Source organism: Osmerus mordax, chromosome 7 (genome assembly GCF_038355195.1).
Source record: "Osmerus mordax isolate fOsmMor3 chromosome 7, fOsmMor3.pri, whole genome shotgun sequence".
NCBI lineage: Eukaryota > Metazoa > Chordata > Actinopteri > Osmeriformes > Osmeridae > Osmerus > Osmerus mordax.
The window spans coordinates 17,555,187-17,575,020 of NC_090056.1; the positions used below are offsets into that span (position 1 = coordinate 17,555,187).

Consider the following 19,834-nt stretch of genomic DNA (forward strand, 5'->3'; position numbering starts at 1 on the left):
GCGTTCCCTCACTGGTCAGATGAACAGTTAGCCTAGGTTCCAATAGGTGGCGTACATTCCTAAATCAAGTCAAACTGACTCAAAAACCCTTACACGAAGAAGGTCTAACAAGGACCGCAGCATTGCTGAAACCAGAAACAACTTTGTAATTCCCAACTAGCTATAGCCAAACTTCAGGTAATTGATAACAAGAGAAATAGACTGTGTGGTTTAACGTGTGTAGACCTACTCTCGGATGTAGAATTGTTAGTTTTAAAATAGGTTCGTAATGTTTACTAGTACAGCTATAGCCAGTGGTCTTATCGTTTTGAATTTAGCGAAGTCATGGGCTAACGTTAGCTAGCCTCTCCATTGTCAGCGACTGGGGTACAGTAGCTAGCTCTAGCTAACATCGTCAGTCGATGATGAGACTAGGCTCCTGAACTGTCATTTCGTCTATTGTTCGCTGAAGAAAAACATCATAGACCATGATCATATCAACAAGGCTGCTCATTCATAGCTAGAGCTATCTAAATAGCTTTGTGATGTGAAATTGCATTCCAACCGATCCCTTGTTTTGTTTCTCTAGCTCTACTCCAAACAGGAAAAAAAACAGGATTCAAAGATGTCGTCAGGCGCTTTATTTCCCAGCTTGGTGTCGGGCTCCCGAGGCACCTCAAGCAAGTACCTGGTAGAGTTCCGTGCCGGTAAGATGACCCTAAAGGGTAGTACGGTGACACCAGACAAACGCAAGGGGACGGTGTACATCCAGCAAACGGACGATTCGCTTATTCATTTCTGCTGGAAGGACAGGACCACGGGAAACGTGGACGACGTGAGTGGCTGACCGTAAGGCATCACGTTGAAATGGGCGCAGTGTTGTTTACTGACCTGTGAGCTTTCCTCTGGTTTCACCCTCCAGGATCTAATCATCTTCCCAGACGACTGTGAGTTCAAGAGGGTCAACCAGTGCACCACAGGACGGGTGTTTGTGCTCAAGTTCAAAGCAGGATCCAAACGGCTCTTCTTCTGGATGCAGGTGAGGGATGAAGGGAGGGAGAGAGGGAACAAACATTTGGGAAAGGGGTTAATGGAGATTGCATTGGACTGTGTTTCCATCGTCCGATAGGACTTCTGTTCAATACCCAACTGTTCATCCCGTCCTTCTCTGTGACCAGGAGCCCAAGACGGACAAGGATGAGGAGCACTGTCGCAAGGTCAACGAGTTCCTGAACAACCCTCCCATGCCTGGAGCTCTGGGGAGCGGGGGCAGTGGCAGCCACGAGCTGTCTGCCCTGGGAGGTGAGACTCGTAGCCGTGCATCTCAATACCCATCCATACAGTCTGTTCACTGCCCACGTCCTGTATCTAAACACTCACTAAACGATGCTTACTCATACGGGTGTCCAGTTAAAGTACAGAGCTCTTCACTCACCCTCCACCTTTTCCTTAGGTGAGGGCGGCCTGCAAAGCCTCCTGGGTAACATGAGTCATAACCAGCTCATGCAGCTGATTGGACCAACAGGACTAGGAGGGCTTGGTGAGTAGCCCAGAGCATCTTGATTAAGCTGCCATTGGGCTTGGCCATGACACACTGCTGTGTATATAAGTCATTTTCTAGTTATGAAAATAAACTCAAACTTTGTCTGTGTGTAGGTGGTCTAGGGGCCTTGGCTGGTCCAGGGCTGGCTAGTCTTCTAGGCAGTGGAGGTCCAGCTACCAGCAGCTCCTCATCCAGGTAAGCCTGAACATAACTCCTCTCCCTGGCTCCTCCTATAAACTAATAAAGCTCTAACTTTCATTAATACCCCCTTCCCTCCGCCATATATCCAGCTCCCGCAGCCAGTCTGCTGCCGTCACCCCCTCCTCAGGCTCCGGGACGACCAGGATAAGCTCAGCCCCGGCCCCCACCACACCCGTGACCCCTGCTGCCCCCTCAGCCACCTCCCCCACGGTGACCCCCACCACCCCCGCTGCCGCCCAGACCCCCCTGGTGCCCGCGGCCGTGGGCAGCCCCACCCAGCCCATCCAGCTCAGCGACCTGCAGAGCATCCTGGCCACCATGAACGTACCCGCCATGGCCGGTGCAGGTCAGGGAGGTGAGGGAGAAGCGTACACACTCACTGTACTGAGCAGGCTGGGTCTGTCTGAGCCTGGACATGACAGGGAGATGCTGGGGTAACTAACCTCAAGTCTAGAATGTTCTGTGGAGAACACTGATGCAAACATGCCTTAACACACACACACACTGCCATGGCTGGGTACTGTATGTATGTGTACATGTGTGTTCAAAGCTGCCTGCTCAGGAAACTGGGCAATGAGACTGGCCTTGTCTTCTTGGAGGGTTTTAAGGTTGGTTTAGGTGCAGTTCTATGGGTATATATGAAGCCTGGATGGTTTGAGTTGGACGTGTGATCGTCTTCCTTCTCCCCTCCACAGTGGACCTGGCCAGCGTGCTGACCCCAGAGATCATGGCTCCCATCCTGGCCAACTCTGAGGTCCAGCAGAGGCTGATGCCTTACCTGCCCTCCGGGGAGTCCCTGCCACAGAGCGCCGACGAGATCCAGAACACACTCACCTCCCCGCAGTTCCAACAAGTAAGACACACACTCACCTATCTTACCTGCTGAAACTACAGGGATGTACTACACAAACTATTTCAAGTTTGATGAAACATACACACATGTCAAACGAGTATGTAGACTAACAACACAAATTCCCACATAGACAGCCTGCTAACTCATACAACCCCTCCTCCCCTGCAGGCGATGAGCATGTTCAGCAGTGCCTTGGCGTCAGGGCAGCTGGGGCCTCTCATGAACCAGTTTGGCCTGCCCACAGAGGCCGTGGACGCTGCCAATAAAGGAGGTGAGGAGGGATGAATCACTCTGGATGCTGAAGGAAACACACACACACACGCTTCTACCTGTCATATCTGACCCTGGATCTGTGCATCTTCTGGTTCCCAGACGTGGAGGCGTTTGCCAAAGCCATGGAGGGGAGCGACGGCAAGCCGGAAGACGGGGGGAGCTCCAAAGACAAGAAGGACGACGACGAGGATATGAGCCTGGATTAGTTATCCACGGGTCCAACCTGTGTCCTGGTCTCTCTGCTTTGTCCTTGTCTCTCTACTTTGTCCTTGTCTCTGTCTTCTTACTCTGTTAGCACAGACGCTAACGTCGCGCTAGCCCGGACAGGGCCTGGTAACCAATGAAAACGTCACGAATTGCAGCGAGGTGTCTTAAAATCTTGGCAACCAATAAAATGGTTTTGAACAGCACCGCATGTTTTCCTTGACAGTGAAACAAACACCATGACGACATTTGTATCAAAGGTTTATTTAAAAATACATTTTACAACTATTAAAGGGGGAGGGGGGGCGGGTTCAGCTTATCATTTCTGTGTGAGATATAAAGGTGGACAGTGTGTGTTGAGTTTAAAACCCATTCAAATTTCTATAAGTATACAATTCCCATGAAACTAAATACATAAAATGTGCGGTTCTATAAAAATGAGAGGTTTTTCCAGGACATTTGACGTGCTGGAGGTAGACCCTAAATCTGGATATCTACTCTGGGACTGAACAGAAGGCTGACAGTGGGGCCTTTCCTCCTCATCACACCTTCCTGTTCAGAACTGGGGCTGGAACACAATGGGTGTTGTGGAGGCATGTACTTTTCCTTGAGTTCTTGTATTGCATAGGTACCCAGCACAGAATGTCTGCTTGTGTCACACTGAACCTAATTTCAGTGGCATACTAAGTGTCACCTTGCTAAACCGGATTGTGCCGTGTCTGGTGGTATGCTTAGGTCTTACACAGAACCTGTGTCTGCATCAAACGATATACGGCAAAGCCTGTGTAAAAGTAGAAGACAAAACTCCTTGATTCTAGGTCTGCTACTCTATAACATTAATGGAAATCAGTCAGCAAAATAAAAAATATACCTCTTGTAAAAATAGAAAATAAATACAATTTAAATTTAACTACAGTATGCTGTCACCCACCACCAGCAATGTTGTCATATATGTTATGGAGTGTATTTCATACTTCTATCAGTGAGAGAGGGCAGGGTGTGTGCCAGTGAGATGAGGTGTGGGCTGCATTCAGGCTGCATCATCATGCATGTCTGGTCCTACACAAGATCAGCTGGACTAGGGGGGGGGGGTACAGGGTGAGGTATTAGGGCAGGGGGCAACAATTCGTAGTTATAGTTGGGGTTTTCACGTGTGTACTCTACACGTGAGACAGTAGAGAGGGCTTGCAGAGATAGCGTTAGTCGTAAAGGGGAGTTGATGATCTGCAGAATGAGGCTAGTGGGTTCTGAGGTTGTGTGTTATGTATGGAGAGACATGATTGGGGTAAATAGGAGTATAGATGGGATCAAGGATTGGGATGTAGGCATTTAGAGGTGTAGTTTGGGTATAGGATGGGGTCAGGATACAGGATGGGTCATGGTATAGGGGGCTAGTTGGGGCATGTAGGGGTTTTGGGTGTGTTGGATTTAGATGGCGGGGCAGCCCTGCGTTGCTACAGCTCCGTGGACAGACAGAGGCTTGGAGAGCATGACTGGTCGGTGGTTGAGAACCGCCCTGCGGACACAGCCGTGGTAGGAGGGCAGCGACGCTGGGAGGCCAGGCACCACTACGCCATCTAGAGGAAGGGAGGAGGAAGACTTTAGTTACATCAACAGTGCATCTCAAATACTTTATATATTTTTCTGATACTTTCGACCTATATATGTATTTTTCTCTCAGATACATTCTATCTCATGTAGATGAAGATTCAGAAAAGGCAAACGTAATTTTTTTGATAGAAAATAGCATTGTAACGTGTAAATACAATGCATTTAGTGAGTGTGTGTGTGAGAGTCTCACCGGGTACCCCCCCCAGGTAGACTGTCTCCGTGCCCCCTGAGGAGCGCCCCTGCTTGGGCCCCACGCTGTGCTCGCTGGCCGCGTCCACGTGGAGCTGCAACACGTTCCTCTTCTTCACAACTACACAAGAGCACACAGAACCCCGGGCAGGTCAGAACTGGCTTGTGGGTGTTACCGTGGGAACGGGACTGCGCGTGTAGCCTGAACTTCGATGTTCCATAAAACTCAATGCCCATTTCGTTGAACTTCTTAAACCTATTTCTATTGGCTAGGCCGGGTGATGACAAGGTAGAGCAGCCTGTGCCAGCTCTGTCACCTGTCACCTGCGGGGTGTCCAGGCCGCTGGGTCTCACCTGTGATGGTGTGCCATCGCCCGTCACACAGGGGCTCCTCGGGGGTGAAGGAGGTGGAGAAGAGTCCGTTCCCGGCGTTGAGGCTGGCGGTCACCTCCCCCTGGTGGAGGAAGAGGCTGAGGTGCTGCTCGGTCCTCCCCCCGGCGTGCAGCAGCAGCCCGGACACAGACGCCGGCCGCACCTCCAGCTGCACCTCCAGGTCCAGAGACAGAACCAGAGACTCGTCTGCACACACAGACAGACAGGAGGAGGGAGCGATCGGGTACATGGGTTAGCACTGGGTAACACTCCCTCAATGGGAGAAGAGGAAAGAGGAAGACAGGAGAAGAATAACTGAGAGAAGAGGACGAAAAGAATGAAAGAGAAGAGTGAGTCAGTCCCACCTATAGCCAGGTGTCCTCCCCGGCCAGGGTAGTAGGCGCCGGGCTCCAGGCTGTTCAGGAAGCAGGGGCCCACCCCCTGGCTGTGCTGGGGGCTCCCAGCGGCCTGCTCGTTCAGGGTCAGGTCTCTGACGCAGCCCATGAAGCCGCTGGAGGGCCCCTGGAGCGGCGTGGCGAGGCTGGAGGGAGCGCCGCCCACGTAGAGCGGCGCTCTGAGGCGACTCTTCTGCCCCCCGGACACCCTCTTAAACTGGGCGTTGATGCCGTCCAGGATCAGACTGGCTTTCTCCCCCTCCCACTTCACAAACACCTGCGGGGGGGACACACGGAATCAACAGGATGTGAGTAACACACATACACACACTCAAGACACGCACCCACCCACACACACACACACACACACACACACACTGACCGTGTGCCAGAGCCCGTCGTTGCAGGCCTTACGGCTGCGGATGTTGACCTTCTTCTTGCCCCCGTCCACCAGCAGGACCAGGTGACCCTCGGAGAGCGCCAGGGACATCACGGCGCCGCTCTTCTGGCCGGACACGTGGAACACCAGGCCTTCGGACGAGTTGACACGGATCGCCATGGAGATGTGGGGCCTGGGAGGGGAGAGGGGGGGGGGGGAGGCGGGAGGTTGAAACGGCCACTTCTGAGGAGTGTGTGTGTCTGTGTGCGAGTGTGTGTGTCTGTGTGCGAGTGTGTGTGTCTGAGTGCGAGTGTGTGTGTCTGTGTGCGAGTGTGTGTGTCTGTGTGCGAGTGTGTGTGTCTGTGTGCGAGAGTGTGTGTCTGTGTGCGAGTGTGTCCGCGTGCGAGGGGGGGGGCTCACGTCTTGCTGAAGGCCGCGGGGAGGGTGTCGTAGCGCTGGTAGCTGTGAGAGGAGCCGCTGAAGTGAGCAGCGCCGGGTTCCTGGGCAGACAGCTCCCCCTGGCAGGACTGTCTGGTACTGCGGCTCCTGCTGCTCCCCGCCTGAGGCTTCCTGTGTTTACCCTGGGGAGGGGGGAGGGGGAGGGGGGAGAGCAAATACAGACAGTAGGAGAGGGGAGGAGAAGGGAGGAATGGTGGGAGATGGGGGACAAACAATTGAGTGTGTGTGTTCTGTATTATTAATTTGTAGTGTTATATTGCATTTTGTTGTGAAGCACTTTGGATTTTTATCTGCGAGAAGTGCTATACAAATAAACTTTACTTACTTACTTACTTGTGTGAGTGCATGTTTGTGTCTGTGTATATGTGTGTGTGCATGTGTGTGTGTGCATGTGTGTGTGTGTGTGTGTGGTACCTTGGGGCCCTTCTGGCGTGGGGGGGTGGCAAGGATCTGCTGGGGTTTCTGAGCAGCAGGACACCTCAGAGGAACGTTGATGTTCTCCTTGGCTTTGATCAGGTTCATCACCTGCTTCTTATCGCTGGAGCACACACACACACACGAGACATCAGCAGAGGTCCCACAGGCCGGACATCTTGCTTGCTTCTACTTCTGTTCTCTTCCAGTGTTCCCTGCTCCCTTTTTCCCTCCTTTTCTAACCTCTCAGTATCCCTCCCTCCCTCTCTACCTCCTCCTCCTCTCTCTCTCTCCCTCCTTCCTCACCCCTTGATGAACAGGTTGCTGATGCAGCCCGTCAGATTGGCCACGCCCCTGTTCTCCGGGGTCCCGCCCAGGTACATGTTGCCAGCCACTGGCGTGGCTCGCCCTGCACCGCCCACTGACGTCTCCTCGCCCTTCTCCTGGACGTCGTCCACGTACACACGCGTCCTGGCAACACGCACAACACACATCAGTTATGACAGCGTAGTGAAGGGCTCAACTGCTTCTATCTTCACCTGCATGGCCTTGGTATGGCATACCAAGGCCAACATGTACATATAGGCACGATGTATATCTGTGTTGGGTGTGTCCTACCCAGTGTTGTCGTTGTACACAGCTACATAGTGGCTGTTGTCGTCGTTGTAGGTCTTCTGAGTCTTGATCTGCGTGTTGGCCATGCGTACCACCACCTGCCCCTTGTCCATGAACACCTGGCACAGCCCATCCTGAGCAGGGAGAGGACACGCGTCTGGTTAGCAAGCAGCTAGCTAGCGCACCTGGGTTAGTGGCTGGAAATGGGCAGGTTAGCAGGCATGAATTAGCAGGTATGAATAAAAAGCACGTGTCATCAAAGAGAGACAGCTAGCGGAGAGGTTCCAAAGACGGAGACAAAACCACGCCGGGCTGGGACCTTGGTGTGTGTGTGTGTGTGTGTGGGTATGTTACTGTGGTGATCTGTGTTTGGAGTGTGTGTTCCTCCCTACCTGGGCCTGGTGGTAGAACATGAGTCCGTTCTTCTGGTCGGTGCGGAAGCCGAAGCCGGCGTAGAAGTCGTCCCTGAGGGTGGTGATGGACGGCCCCAGGTCCAGGTAACTCTGCCCTGAGAAGTGGGCCTCACGAGTCACCTGGCACACACAGGGTTAAAGTAGTTTTACTACACGGATGGAGCAGATGTATGTGTGTATGTCTGTGTGTGTGTCCCTGTGTGTGTGTGTGTGTGTGTCTCGTCTCACCAGCAGGTCGTCAGGACATCCATGGCTGACCCCAGAGCTGACCATCCTGTTCAGGCTGATGTAGTTGTCCACTGCCTTCACTCTCCTGAAGCAGCCCTTTAGAGAGCCCTGCTTGGGGAACAGGCCCTTCAGACTGCACGCACACACACAGACACACACAGAGAGACACACACACACAGATAGAGAGAGAGACACACACACAGACACACACACACAGACACAAACAGCCAAATAAATGACCTACTATTACAGTAACATCTGTGGAAGTGAAAGCTTGTTTCTGCCTCAGCGTGTGTCTGTGTGTGGAGCCGAGGGGGTGCTGCGGGCAGCACGGTGGCTCAGTGGTTAGCACTGTCGCCTCACAGCAAGAAGGTCCTTGGTTCGAACCCCGGTCGTTCCAGGTCCATTCTGTATGGAGTTTACATGTTCTCCCCGTGCCTGCGTGGGTTTCCTCCGGGTACTCCGGTTTCCCCCACCAAGACATGCATCGTGTGAATGTTGGTGAATGAATGTTGGTGGTGGTTGGAGGGGCCGTAGGCGCTGATTGGTAGCCACGCCCTCTGTCAGTCTGTCTCAGGGCAGCAGTGGCTACAGTTGTAGCTTAACACCCCCAGTTTGACTGTGTCTGAATGAATACTGGACTCTGTAAAGCGACCTTGAGTACTTTGAGTAGTAGAAAGCGCTATATAAGATCAATAAGAGCTATGCCAGTCTCTCACTCACTTCTCGGGCATCTTGTCCTTGGGCACCCCTCCGAGGTAGTAGTTGACAGCAAAGTCTGGCAAGTCCTCGGTGAAGATGTGGTCATACAGTTTCATGCGACTGTTCCTCACCACCAGGCGTTTCGTCAAGCCCATGAGGAGGATGATCTGCAACTGAGGAGGAGAAACAAACAGCGTCGCGTCACACCTCCTCCGTAGCTGACGGGGGTGTTATTTAAAAAGAGCTCAAACGGGAGAGTGAAATGAAGGTCTGTTGGTGTTGGTGTGGTTGGGCTCTTACAGACTGAGACTCTGCGTTGCTGATCTTGAGGAAGGAGGACTGAGGATCGAATGGCTCCAGCTGCTGCAGGGTCTTGTTGAAGTCGTAGAAGACCTTGGCGTAGCCTTGCTGCACAGCCAGACACAGGTACTGGTCCTGTGTGACACACACAACCACACACTCAGGTACCACAGCTTCTGGGTGGCTGAATCAAAACACACACACACACACACTCGTACAGGCACACACTTAGACCTTTTGAGGTTCATGTTGTTTAATTGTAACTTGTTTAACTACATGCTCTGATGGTTCTTCCCTTTGGCACTTATTTGCTTTTCACAATGTATGCTTCATGTTTTGGCTGCCCGCAATGTTTGGGCTATCTCGTTGTTATGATCAGTGACCTATGCTCTTTTGTAAAGCTCTCTCTTGGAAGTCGCTTTGGATAAAAGTGTCTGCTAAATGAATAAATGTAAATGGCATTAGACCGTACGTTGTTGTGCAACATCATCAGGATGCCGTTGTGGGACAGGAGTTTGACTTCCATTTCGAAGGATTTCGTGGGCCTGGCAGGGTCGGTGGGGTAGGTGACCTCAACGTAGCCCGTACCGTCAAAGTAGGACGCGTCCTTCACCCAGGACAGAGCCAGATTTCCCTGGCTCCTATAAGACACCAGGGGGCAGATGCAGAGATGTTATGGTCCATATGGAGACGCAGAGACGTTATAGTTGTTATGGAGACAGAGAGACGTTATGGTTGTTATGGAGACAGAGAGACGTTATGGTAGTTGGGGAGATGCAGGGACATTATACAGCTTTTAGATATGTGCTACCAGTGTGTGTGTGTGTGTGTGTGTGTGTGTGTGTGTGTTGGAGGGTTTGTTCTGACCTGGCACACGGCTTCACCTCCGTGGTGTTGAGCTGGAAGATGTTCTCAAAGTTGTACAGGCTGAGGACCTCCTCGTTCAGAGACTCCAGCTCGATGCAGCCCTGGAAGTAGGGGTGCTGCAGCTGGGGAGGGGGCTGGCGGGGCGGGGGGGAGGGGAGGGGGGGGGAGGTATTTGTAATCTCTCATTCATCCGTTCTAAATATCCGCCCTAATTTATCTTTTTTGTTACTGTTTTAATATTTCTAATCTGCACAGTATTGCTGTGTTCACACCGAAAGCTAAGCAAATTATTCCCCGCGAATGAAGCGAATTTTCGCTTCGGGTTCATTTGTGTTCATCCACATATGGAAGCAAATCAGTGACATAATGTTTTTAATTTTAAAAGGCATTGAATACTTGATATTGAAATTTAAACACCACCGAATTTGTTGGTTTTGAATTCACCTCTTTAATATTGAAATATGAATTTATTTCAATGTAAAAAAATAAATCTAGCTTCAGAAATTCAAATAGAAAAAATCATAGAAAAAATCAACAACTAAAAATTAAAGCTTCAGAAAAATTTGATTCACATTCGTTGTGAACACAGAATAAGACCCCCCCCCCCCCCACACACACACGCACAAACCCCCCCACACACAGACCCACACCGACCCCCCACACACACACACAGACCCCCCCCACCTTCCCAAACTGCAGTCTCACCGTGAAGGAGCTGGGGTAGCCTCCTACGTAGAAGATGGTCTCCTCCGTCTGCAGGTTGAGCAGGCCTTTATCCCCCTGGGCCTTCCCATCTACCTTGGTCACTCTCAGTTCACCGCTCTCAGACGACATGGCCATCTCACCGTACTGCAGGATCCTACACACACACACACACCACACAAATATGATGAGGGATTGCGTTTGGATTTATGACTGCAGTATCAATGCTGCTGCTGCTGCTGCTGCTGATGATGATGACAGTGATGAAGGCTGGCGCACCGTTCCAGGAAGACACTGTTGAAGTGGCCGTCTGATTTGACATCCTCCCGCATCAAAACGTCCGTCGTCTCTCCGCCCACGTTGAAATACCAGCGCAGTCTCCGCCCCTCCAGAGCCATACCTAGGAACTCTTTGCTGGACTACAAATCCCAGAGACACATTACAGTCAGGTTTGTAGGACTACATATCCCAGAGACTAATCTAATGCTGCGGTCTGGGCTACGTACGTTCTTGTTGCCGAGGTAGAAGACAAACTGGCGTTCGACTTGTTGAGTGTTGTCCTGGCGACGGATGCGGGTGGCCTCTGGGAGTGTGATGTGGAACTTCAGGGAGGTGTACGCAGCCAGGTCGGCAAGGTTACTGGGGTTACGCACTTGCACAGCGGACGTCCCGTTGAACTTGACTGAGACACCCACCTGGGGGGGGAGAGGGGTGAGACAGTGGACCAAGGTTGGGTTACCAGGGTCACAGGCATTTCAGCCTGGAAATGAAGGCTGGTGAAGAGGTCCTTCAGGTCCTTGTACAAAGACAGGCCCTGTGTCGGATGGTGGTGTGGTCTAACGTGCCGGGCGGGTGGTCCGGGTGTTGGTGTCGGGGTACCTTGCTGGCGGCGTTGCGGGCCTGGGCGATGAGCTGGCGGATCCTCAGGATGTTCTCGGAGATGTTGGGCATCTGGACCGACTGGTTCTGCAGGCGGTCCAGCTTCTTCATCAGCAGAGGGATGGCCTCTCCCAGCATCCCCACTGAACACACACCAGGAAGGGATGGATACAGGAATGATTACCGTGTGTGTGTGTAAGGACTGAACGAAATAAGGAAAGCCATATAAATTCCAATGATCAGTGTGTGTGTGTGAGAGAGAGAGAGAGACACACACAAAGAGAGAGAGAGACAGAGAGAGAGAGAGAGAGAGAGAGAAAGAGAGAGAGAGAGAGAGAGAGAGAGAACCCTACCAGACTTGTTGGCCTCCAGCAGGGCCTTGTTGATGTCCTCGTTGGTGGTGTTGGCGTCTCCGTATTCCTGCTGCCACTGCTCCAGCTTCTCTCTGATTGGCCCCAGCGTGTCCTCCACGCTGGTCACCGTGGCATTGGCGACCGCTGCTGCACGCTTGGCGTCCTCGATGTCTTGCCCTGTCTCCTCTGGGGGGGGGGGGGGGGGGTGGAGAACATGGAGGAGTTACAGAGAAAAGAACAGTAAGTGATAGAGAAAGAGAGAGAAGGAGAGAGAGATAGTTGTGGAGTGTGTGTGTGTTTGTGTTGTGGAGAGTGTGTGTGTGTGTTGTGTGCCCTCACCCCTGCTGAAGTTGAGGTTGCTCTGGGCCTGCTCCAGCTCTTTCAGCAGGTCCTCATGCTTGACCATGGCCTCGTCCAGACGGACGGTGGCATTGTCCAGACGGGGAGTCAGATCTGACACACAGGAACAGGAAGTGGGACAATCAGATCTACAGTGTGCAACACTAAGATGAGTCAGGGTGGATAGTGTTGATCGCTTCAGTAGTCATAGACAATGATCTGTAATCCAGTCACATGTCCAGTCCAGTAATATGTTCTCTATGCACTATTCACATCTTGTTGGATGAAAGGATTTTGTGAATGAATGAAAAGTCCTGTGTAAATGCAGGCTCCGGGGTGTGTTCAGGGGTCAGGGGTGGGGTCAGGGGTCAGGGGTGTGTTCAGGGCCAGGGGTGGGGTCAGGGGTCAGGGGTGTGTTCAGGGCCAGGGGTGGGGTCAGGGGTCAGGGGTGTGTTCAGGGCCAGGGGTGGGGTCAGGGGTCAGGGGTGTGTTCAGGGCCAGGGGTGGGGTCAGGGGTCAGGGGTGTGTTCAGGGCCAGGGGTGGGGTCAGGGGTCAGGGGTGTGTTCAGGGCCAGGGGTGGGGTCAGGGTCACGCTGGGTACCTGAGGTCAGCTCCTCCTGCAGTGCGAGAGCCTCGTCTAACAGCTCCAGACTGTGGTTCTTCAGACCGTCAGCCACCTGGTCCAGATCCTGGTCCTGCAGAGTCTACACACAAGCAGGCCTCTTCTGTGTGTGTGTGTGTTTCTGTATGCACTGTAGTATCTGTGTGTGTGCGTGTGTGTGTACACATACAGTGTGTGTGTGTGTTACCTTCAGGGCGTCCATGGCAGCCTGGTTGGCCAGGTTAGCAGACGTCTCGGCCTCTCTGATGGTGTCTATGATGCTGTTGTAGGCTTTGGAGGCATTCACCGCCCTCTGGATCAGACCATTCTGCCCTGTGGCCGAGATCACACTGCAGCACACACACACACACACACACACACACACACGGGAGGAGACAACTGTCAACAGACATACACCGCCTGTCTGTCTGCCTGTCTGTCTGTCTGTCTGTCTGTCTGTCTAAGCAGTCATGCATCTCCATCTCTCCCCCCCTCACCTGGACAGGTTCATGGCCAGGGTGTCGAGCAGCTGGGCGTGTTTCTCCGCTGCCTCCACCAGGGGGATCTTGGAGACGGAGGGGGCGAAGCTCTGCACCTTCTCAGCCAGGGGGCTCCGCGCCCCGTCCAGCTGGGCAGCCAGGCGCTCGTACTCCTGGAGGGGACAGGGGGAGGGAGGGAGGGACAGGTGGGTGGGTGGGTGGACTGACTGACTGACTGACTGACTGACAGACAGACAGACAGACAGACAGACTGACAGACAGACAGACAGACAGACTGACAGACAGACAGACTGACAGGCAGACTGACAGACAGACTGACTGACTGACAGACTGACGGACGGAGGGGCGTACCTCCTTGGAGTCGTGCAGCATGGTGAGCATGTCGTTGACCTGGGCTACGTCGTCCTCCGCCATCTGAAGCAGGTCCTCCACCTCCTTCATCTTCTCCTTCAGGTCCTCCACCTTTCGCTGTAGGGAGACACACACCGCAATGAGCCGGGCGGAACATGTGTGTGTATGCGTTTGCCTGTGTGTGTGTTTATGAGTGCTTGAATGTGTATGTGTGTGTGTGTCTGTGTGTGTGTATGTGTGTGCCTGTGTGTGTTTATGAGTGCTCGAGTGTGTATGTGTATGTGTGTGTGTGTGCCCCCACCTGGCTCTCCTCCAGCCTCTTCTCGTTGATGTTGTTGCTCTCGGCGGCGCGGGCCGTGTTGTTGACCGCCTCGTTCAGGGCGTCTCTCAGGTCCATCAGCTCAGCGTGGAACTTAGACAGCCTGTCTCGGATCTGCTGGGCCAGGGCACTGTTATCTGTCTGACGACCAACCAGCTCCTTCTTCACTCTGTCCATGACTGGCGGGGGGTGGGGGGGGGGGGGGGTGGGGGGTGGAGAGAAAGAGAGAGGGAGAAAGGGAGAGAGAAAGGGAGAGAGAGAGAGAGAGACAGAGAGAGAGAGGGAGGGAGGGAGGGAGGGAGGGAGGGAGGGAGGGAGGGAGGGAGGGAGGGAGGGAGGGAGGGAGGGAGGGAGGGAGGGAGGGAGGGAGGGAGGGAGGGAGGGAGGGAGGGAGGGAGGGAGGGAGGGAGGGGGAAAAAGAGATAGAAAGAGAGAGACAGAGAGAGACAGAGTAAGCTAAAGAAAGTTTAGTAATCCCAGAAACGACACAGTGCTCGGGGGCGTCTCACGTTTGTCCGCCTCCACCTTCTCCCTCACGGCGGTGTTCTTCTGCTGGACGCAGCTCCTGAACCTCATCTCCCGGAGCATGGCCTCCACCTGCCTCAGCTTGTCCTCCCTCTCCTCCAGACCCTGCTCCTCCAGGGTCTCGTTCACCCCCGTCCGGTTGGCCTGCATCGTCAAGTCTGCAAACCACACGGGGACAAGGGACGGACGTCAGGAATGTCCGGACACACGCGCATAAAAACACACACATGCGTACGTACCCACGTACATGCACACCTACAGCTAGCCCAGCTCTAAAGCTTTAGCTTAGAGAGAGAGTAACTCTCCTCTACAAGCCTGTATTCAGCCTGTTCAGCCTGTGTGTGTTCAGCCTGTGTTCAGCCTGTGTTCAGCCTGTGTTCAGCCTGTGTTCAGCCTGTGTTCAGCCTGTGTGTGTTCAGCCTGTGTTCAGCCTGTGTGTGTTCAGCCTGTGTTCAGCCTGTGTGTGTTCAGCCTGTGTTCAGCCTGTGTGTGTTCAGCCTGTGTTCAGCCTGTGTGTGTTCAGCCTGTGTTCAGCCTGTGTGTGTTCAGCCTGTGTTCAGCCTGTGTTCAGCCTGTGTGTGTTCAGCCTGTGTTCAGCCTGTGTGTGTTCAGCCTGTGTTCAGCCTGTGTGTGTTCAGCCTGTGTTCAGCCTGTGTGTGTTCAGCCTGTGTGTGTTCAGCCTGTGTTCAGCCTGTGTGTGTTCAGCCTGTGTGTGTTCAGCCTGTGTGTTCTCTCCTCCTGGCTCACCCTCTATGCTTGCCATCGTGTTGTTGATGTAGGCGAGCAGGTCCAGCGCCCTCTGGTGGCTGCTGGTGGTACTGTTGTCAAGAGCCACCACCTTGGCCGTGGTCACCTCCGCCTGGCGGGCAGAAAAGAGGTGGAAGACATGATCGTCCACCGGCTGGTCACTGTACCAGTCTGCACCGACGACTGGAAAATACAACTAATGATGCATGCGATACGTTCCTGGATAAGGCTCAAGCCTAGTCGAAATATTCGAGTTTTCCGTTTTTCTGTGTGAGCATATTTATGTATAGGCCTAACTTACGTTTGTGCAACCACAAATATACGTAGCTTGCCTTAGTATGAATTAAAATGAAATTATCTCTGCTTGTTTGGTACATATAAATATACCCTTTCTGTTAAATCTCTGCTTCAAGTCTACCTTCATTTGCAGCTCATTGATGTCATCACTGAGACTTGCCACCTCGCTCTCCATCTGGTCAGCTTTGTCCCTGCTCACATCCAGAGTAGCGTTGTAGTTTCCTATGGAATTCTGGGAAAAGGAGTTTTAAGTCTTAAATCACAAGGCAATTTTGTGCACTAAACTCATACAGTGATGCAACATATTTCATAGGAATTTGATGGAGGTGGGTGTGTGTGTTTTTGGGTATGAGAGAGAGTGTGTGTGTACATGTGTGTGTGTGTGTGAGAGTCCTCACAGCGATGTCCTCCATGGAGCGGTTGAGGTTGTGAAGCTGTGCCCAGGCGATGGAGCTGGCGTTCAGGCTGGTCAGCTGATTGGCCACGGAGCGGAAGTTCTCGTTCATGCTGTCCAGGTCCTCCAACAGCACCACCACACAGCTGTCACACGCTACACACACACACACACACACACACACACACACCAGGGTTTACATGGCATTTTTTCCAGGTCTTAGCTCCTCCAGCAGTCTCACGACACACACACACACACAGACGTACGCCCCGATCACACGGGTGTTTCCACGGTGACTCACGTTGGCAGGTGAGTTCGGCTCCGTGCTGGACGGGCACGCTGTAGCGGTGGGCACACGTGTCACACTGCCTCCCTGTCAGCCCGTCGGCACAGCGACACTCACCTGTCCTGGGGTCACACCTGCCCGCTTTGCACTCACACTCTGGAGACACACACACACGTTTATTAGAACACACAACTCTAACTTTCTGTCTGTCTGTGGTTTGTTTATGTGTGTAGGTGTGTGTGTGTGTAGGTCTGTCTGTGTGTGTGAGTGTGTGTGTAGGTCTGTCTGTGTGTGTAGGTCTGTGTGTGTGTGTAGGTGTGTGTGTAGGACTGTCTGTGTGTGTAGGTCTGTGTGTGTGTGTGTGTGTATGTGTGTGTGTGTGACCTACTCCTGCAGCCGTCAGGGCTGTAGTCCCAGTACCCCGGAGCACACTGGCGGCACTGGGGGCCGTTGACCCCGGGGCGGCAGGCGCACTGACCGCTGCTGGGGTCACATGACTGGACCAGGGCCGCGGCCGCCTCACACTCGCACGCACGACACCCGGAGCACGAGTCGAAGCCAAACATCCCGTCCTGGAAACACATGCACGCACACACACACATGCACGCACACACACATGCACACAGACGCACACACATGCACGAGTGTGAATAAACCTGTCTGTAATCCCATTCGACTACACACACACAGTAGTAGTAGTCGTTCAAATCCTGTATGTGGTGCAGTGTGTGTGTGCAGTCCAGTGAGGGGAGGGTACCTACCACACACTGATCACACAGGGCCCCGGTCACGCCAGGCTTACACCGGCACTTCCCCGTACCAGGGTCACATGACGCCGTGCCACACGGCGAGCAGTTGCATCCTGGGTAGATCAGACAGCGGGAGAAAGATCAGATGGTTCTGCTCAAGTCCTCTTTGTGAATGATCGACCATTCCTAGTTCTTCCTCCAGCATTGGAGGAGAGCAGAGCAGTGAAGTGTGAAGTTTGGCTCTCCCCTCTTAATGAGCAGCCAACACAGTAAGCTGTTATTCAGATCCCTCACTCAGATTAGGATAAATGTTACTTAGTGGAGGTGGGAGTAAACTAGGATAAATCTGGGATTAAAGTTCATGTTAATGATCTGTGTGTGTGTGTGTGTGTTGATTTCAGAGTGTGTGTGTGTGTTTATTCTGGAGCCTGTGTGCGTGTATCTACAAAGCGTAGCTCACTGGTGCAGTTCTTAGCGGTGACGGCGTCGCCGTAGTAACCGGGGGCGCAGATCTCGCAGTGGCTCCCGGCAGCGTTGTGCATGCAGCCCTGGCACTCTCCCGTCAGCGGGTGGCAGTTGCTGAACAGCATGTTGGGGTCCGTGTTGTCGTGACAACGGCAGGGCTGGCAGGTGCTGCCGATCACCATGGGGTTGCCGTAGAAACCGGGAGCGCACCTGTGCGAGGGGAGGGAGACGGTGAGAGAGGTCGGGGGGTCGGAGACAGGAGCACGCCTTTAAGTAGCCTGGCTTCATGCTTCCTGCCTCCTGCTTCCTGCCTCCTGCTTCCTGCATCCTACTTCCTGCCTCCTACTTCCTGCTTCCTGAGTGTGTGTGCAGGAGGAGAGAGAGAGCGTGGCATGGGCTGGTACTGACCTCTCACAGTGGGAACCTGCATAGCCAGGCATACACAGACACTGCATACTGTTGGGCTTCTCCACACAGCCCACCGCAAAACTACAGGGAGAGAGAGAGAGGTGGGCTCGTAAAGCTGTTTATGTCAAGTCGAGTCGAGGCCAATTGTGCAGAGCTGTGCAAAGTAGAGTCAAGTGGAGTAGAGAGTAGATTAGAGCAGAACTGAGTAGAGTAGAACCGAGTAGAGTGGACTAACTTGTTGGACGCCACCTGCAGAGGGCAGGGACAGCTGTCACAGGACAAAGCGTCACCGTCCAAATGGTTGTTGCCGTGGAAACCGCCCTGACACTTCTCACAGTGATGCCCGGCGGTGTTGTGCTGACAGTTCTGAGCGACGACGACAACAACAACAGGAGTAGGTCAACACCAACATACCCTCTGCATGATCACACTCAGCAACGGTCAACAATCAAATCCACCAGAACATGGGAGTCAGGTGGCTGAGCGGTTAAAGAATCGGGCTCGTAATCAGAAGGTCGCTGGTTCGATTCCCAGCCGTGCAAAATGACGTTGTGTCCTTGGGCAAGGCACTTCACCATACTTGCCTCGGGGGAATGTCCCTGTACTTACTGTAAGTCGCTCTGGATAAGAGCGTCTGCTAAATGACTAAATGTAAATGTAACATAGCCGTAACATCCCTTCATGGGTGAGAAACGGTCTCCATTTTCGAATTTAGGAAACATTCTGAATCATGGTGAAGGCTGGTCCTCACCACACAGACCCCAGAGCCGTCCAGACACTGGTCAGAGTGACCGTGACAGTTACAGGGTACACACTTCCCCAGGAACAGCCCCTTGGTGTCCCTGTAGAAGCCGGGGGCACATTGCTGTGGAGACAGGGATGGAGGGGAGAGAGAGTGGAGGGGGAGTTAGCTTGTGAATGTGATGAAGGTTTGGGTACAGTAAGATGCCTGGGTGGGTAAGGGTGGCTGCACATCTCATCTTCAGACCAGCCTGACAGAACGGCATCGTCTGTAAAGAGGTGCAGGTAGAAAAGCAGTGGCAGGTGTGCTGGCCGGGCGTCAGGTGTGCCAGTCAGACAGGTGTGCCAGTCAGACAGGTGTGCCAGTCAGACAGGTGTGCCAGTCAGGTGTGCCAGTCAGACAGGTGTGCCAGTCAGGTGTGCCAGTCAGACAGGTGTGCCAGTCAGGTGTGCCAGTCAGACAGGTGTGCCAGTCAGACAGGTGTGCCAGTCAGGTGTGTCAGTCAGACAGGTGTGCCAGTCAGACAGGTGTGCCAGTCAGGTGTGTCAGTCAGTCAGGTGTGCCAGTCAGACAGGTGTGCCAGTCAGACAGGTGTGCCAGTCAGACAGGTGTGCCAGTCAGGTGTGTCAGTCAGACAGGTGTGCCAGTCAGACAGGTGTGCCAGTCAGGTGTGTCAGTCAGACAGGTGTGCCAGTCAGACAGGTGTGCCAGTCAGGTGTGTCAGTCAGACAGGTGTGCCAGTCAGACAGGTGTGCCAGTCAGGTGTGTCAGTCAGACAGGTGTGCCAGTCAGACAGGTGTGCCAGTCAGACAGGTGTGCCAGTCAGGTGTGCCAGTCAGCCAGGTGTGCCAGTCAGACAGGTGTGCCAGTCATACAGGTGTGTGGTACCTGGCAGGAGTCTCCCAGGTAGTTGGCAGGGCAAAGGCAGATCTCCACGTTGTTGGCATGGCGCCCGGACGGCAGGTCCCGCGCGGCCTCCAGCACAGCGGCGCGGAGCGACACGGAGTGGGAGGACTGGGAGTGGAGCACCCGCACCTGGAGAGACTCCAGAGCCACCAGCACCATCATCAGCTCCTCCCTGGACACAGAGTTACCTGTCTGGGCATGGCGGAAGCTACCCTGGGGGGGGAAGAAGAGGGGGTGGGGGAGAGGGGGAGGGAGGGAGGGAGGGAGGGAGGG

At 53.5% G+C, this 19,834-nt stretch overlaps 2 protein-coding genes across 2 annotated transcripts in view; one reads left to right on the plus strand and one right to left on the minus strand.

Moving 5' to 3' along the window:
* The first annotated feature begins 67 nt into the window (after positions 1-67).
* adrm1 (ADRM1 26S proteasome ubiquitin receptor) lies at positions 68-3,259 on the plus strand. The gene is made up of 10 exons (XM_067240722.1): positions 68-177; positions 569-814; positions 902-1,018; positions 1,158-1,281; positions 1,433-1,519; positions 1,636-1,717; positions 1,813-2,078; positions 2,419-2,576; positions 2,745-2,847; positions 2,949-3,259. The coding sequence occupies exons 2-10, from the start codon at positions 605-607 to the stop codon at positions 3,053-3,055; spliced, it is 1,254 nt and encodes a 417-aa protein (XP_067096823.1). The 5' UTR covers positions 68-177; positions 569-604; the 3' UTR covers positions 3,056-3,259.
* Positions 3,260-3,301: 42 nt separating this feature from the next.
* The window catches only part of LOC136945363 (laminin subunit alpha-5-like), a 57,944-nt gene continuing 41,411 nt past the window's right edge, over positions 3,302-19,834 (minus strand). The window contains 38 exon segments of the mRNA XM_067239133.1: positions 3,302-4,630; positions 4,855-4,974; positions 5,208-5,432; positions 5,591-5,897; positions 6,003-6,192; positions 6,420-6,580; positions 6,873-6,996; positions 7,179-7,343; positions 7,491-7,621; positions 7,880-8,020; positions 8,129-8,261; positions 8,852-9,003; positions 9,131-9,265; positions 9,603-9,771; positions 9,998-10,131; positions 10,703-10,856; positions 10,979-11,118; positions 11,206-11,394; positions 11,579-11,721; positions 11,932-12,117; positions 12,271-12,384; positions 12,873-12,975; positions 13,081-13,222; positions 13,370-13,524; positions 13,724-13,840; positions 14,025-14,221; positions 14,552-14,725; positions 15,315-15,426; positions 15,733-15,843; positions 16,010-16,161; positions 16,307-16,447; positions 16,680-16,863; positions 17,053-17,153; positions 17,501-17,715; positions 17,914-17,994; positions 18,149-18,279; positions 18,665-18,778; positions 19,544-19,774. Of these exon segments, the coding sequence (XP_067095234.1) occupies positions 4,482-4,630; positions 4,855-4,974; positions 5,208-5,432; positions 5,591-5,897; positions 6,003-6,192; positions 6,420-6,580; positions 6,873-6,996; positions 7,179-7,343; positions 7,491-7,621; positions 7,880-8,020; positions 8,129-8,261; positions 8,852-9,003; positions 9,131-9,265; positions 9,603-9,771; positions 9,998-10,131; positions 10,703-10,856; positions 10,979-11,118; positions 11,206-11,394; positions 11,579-11,721; positions 11,932-12,117; positions 12,271-12,384; positions 12,873-12,975; positions 13,081-13,222; positions 13,370-13,524; positions 13,724-13,840; positions 14,025-14,221; positions 14,552-14,725; positions 15,315-15,426; positions 15,733-15,843; positions 16,010-16,161; positions 16,307-16,447; positions 16,680-16,863; positions 17,053-17,153; positions 17,501-17,715; positions 17,914-17,994; positions 18,149-18,279; positions 18,665-18,778; positions 19,544-19,774 (5,823 nt within the window). The 3' untranslated portion in view covers positions 3,302-4,481.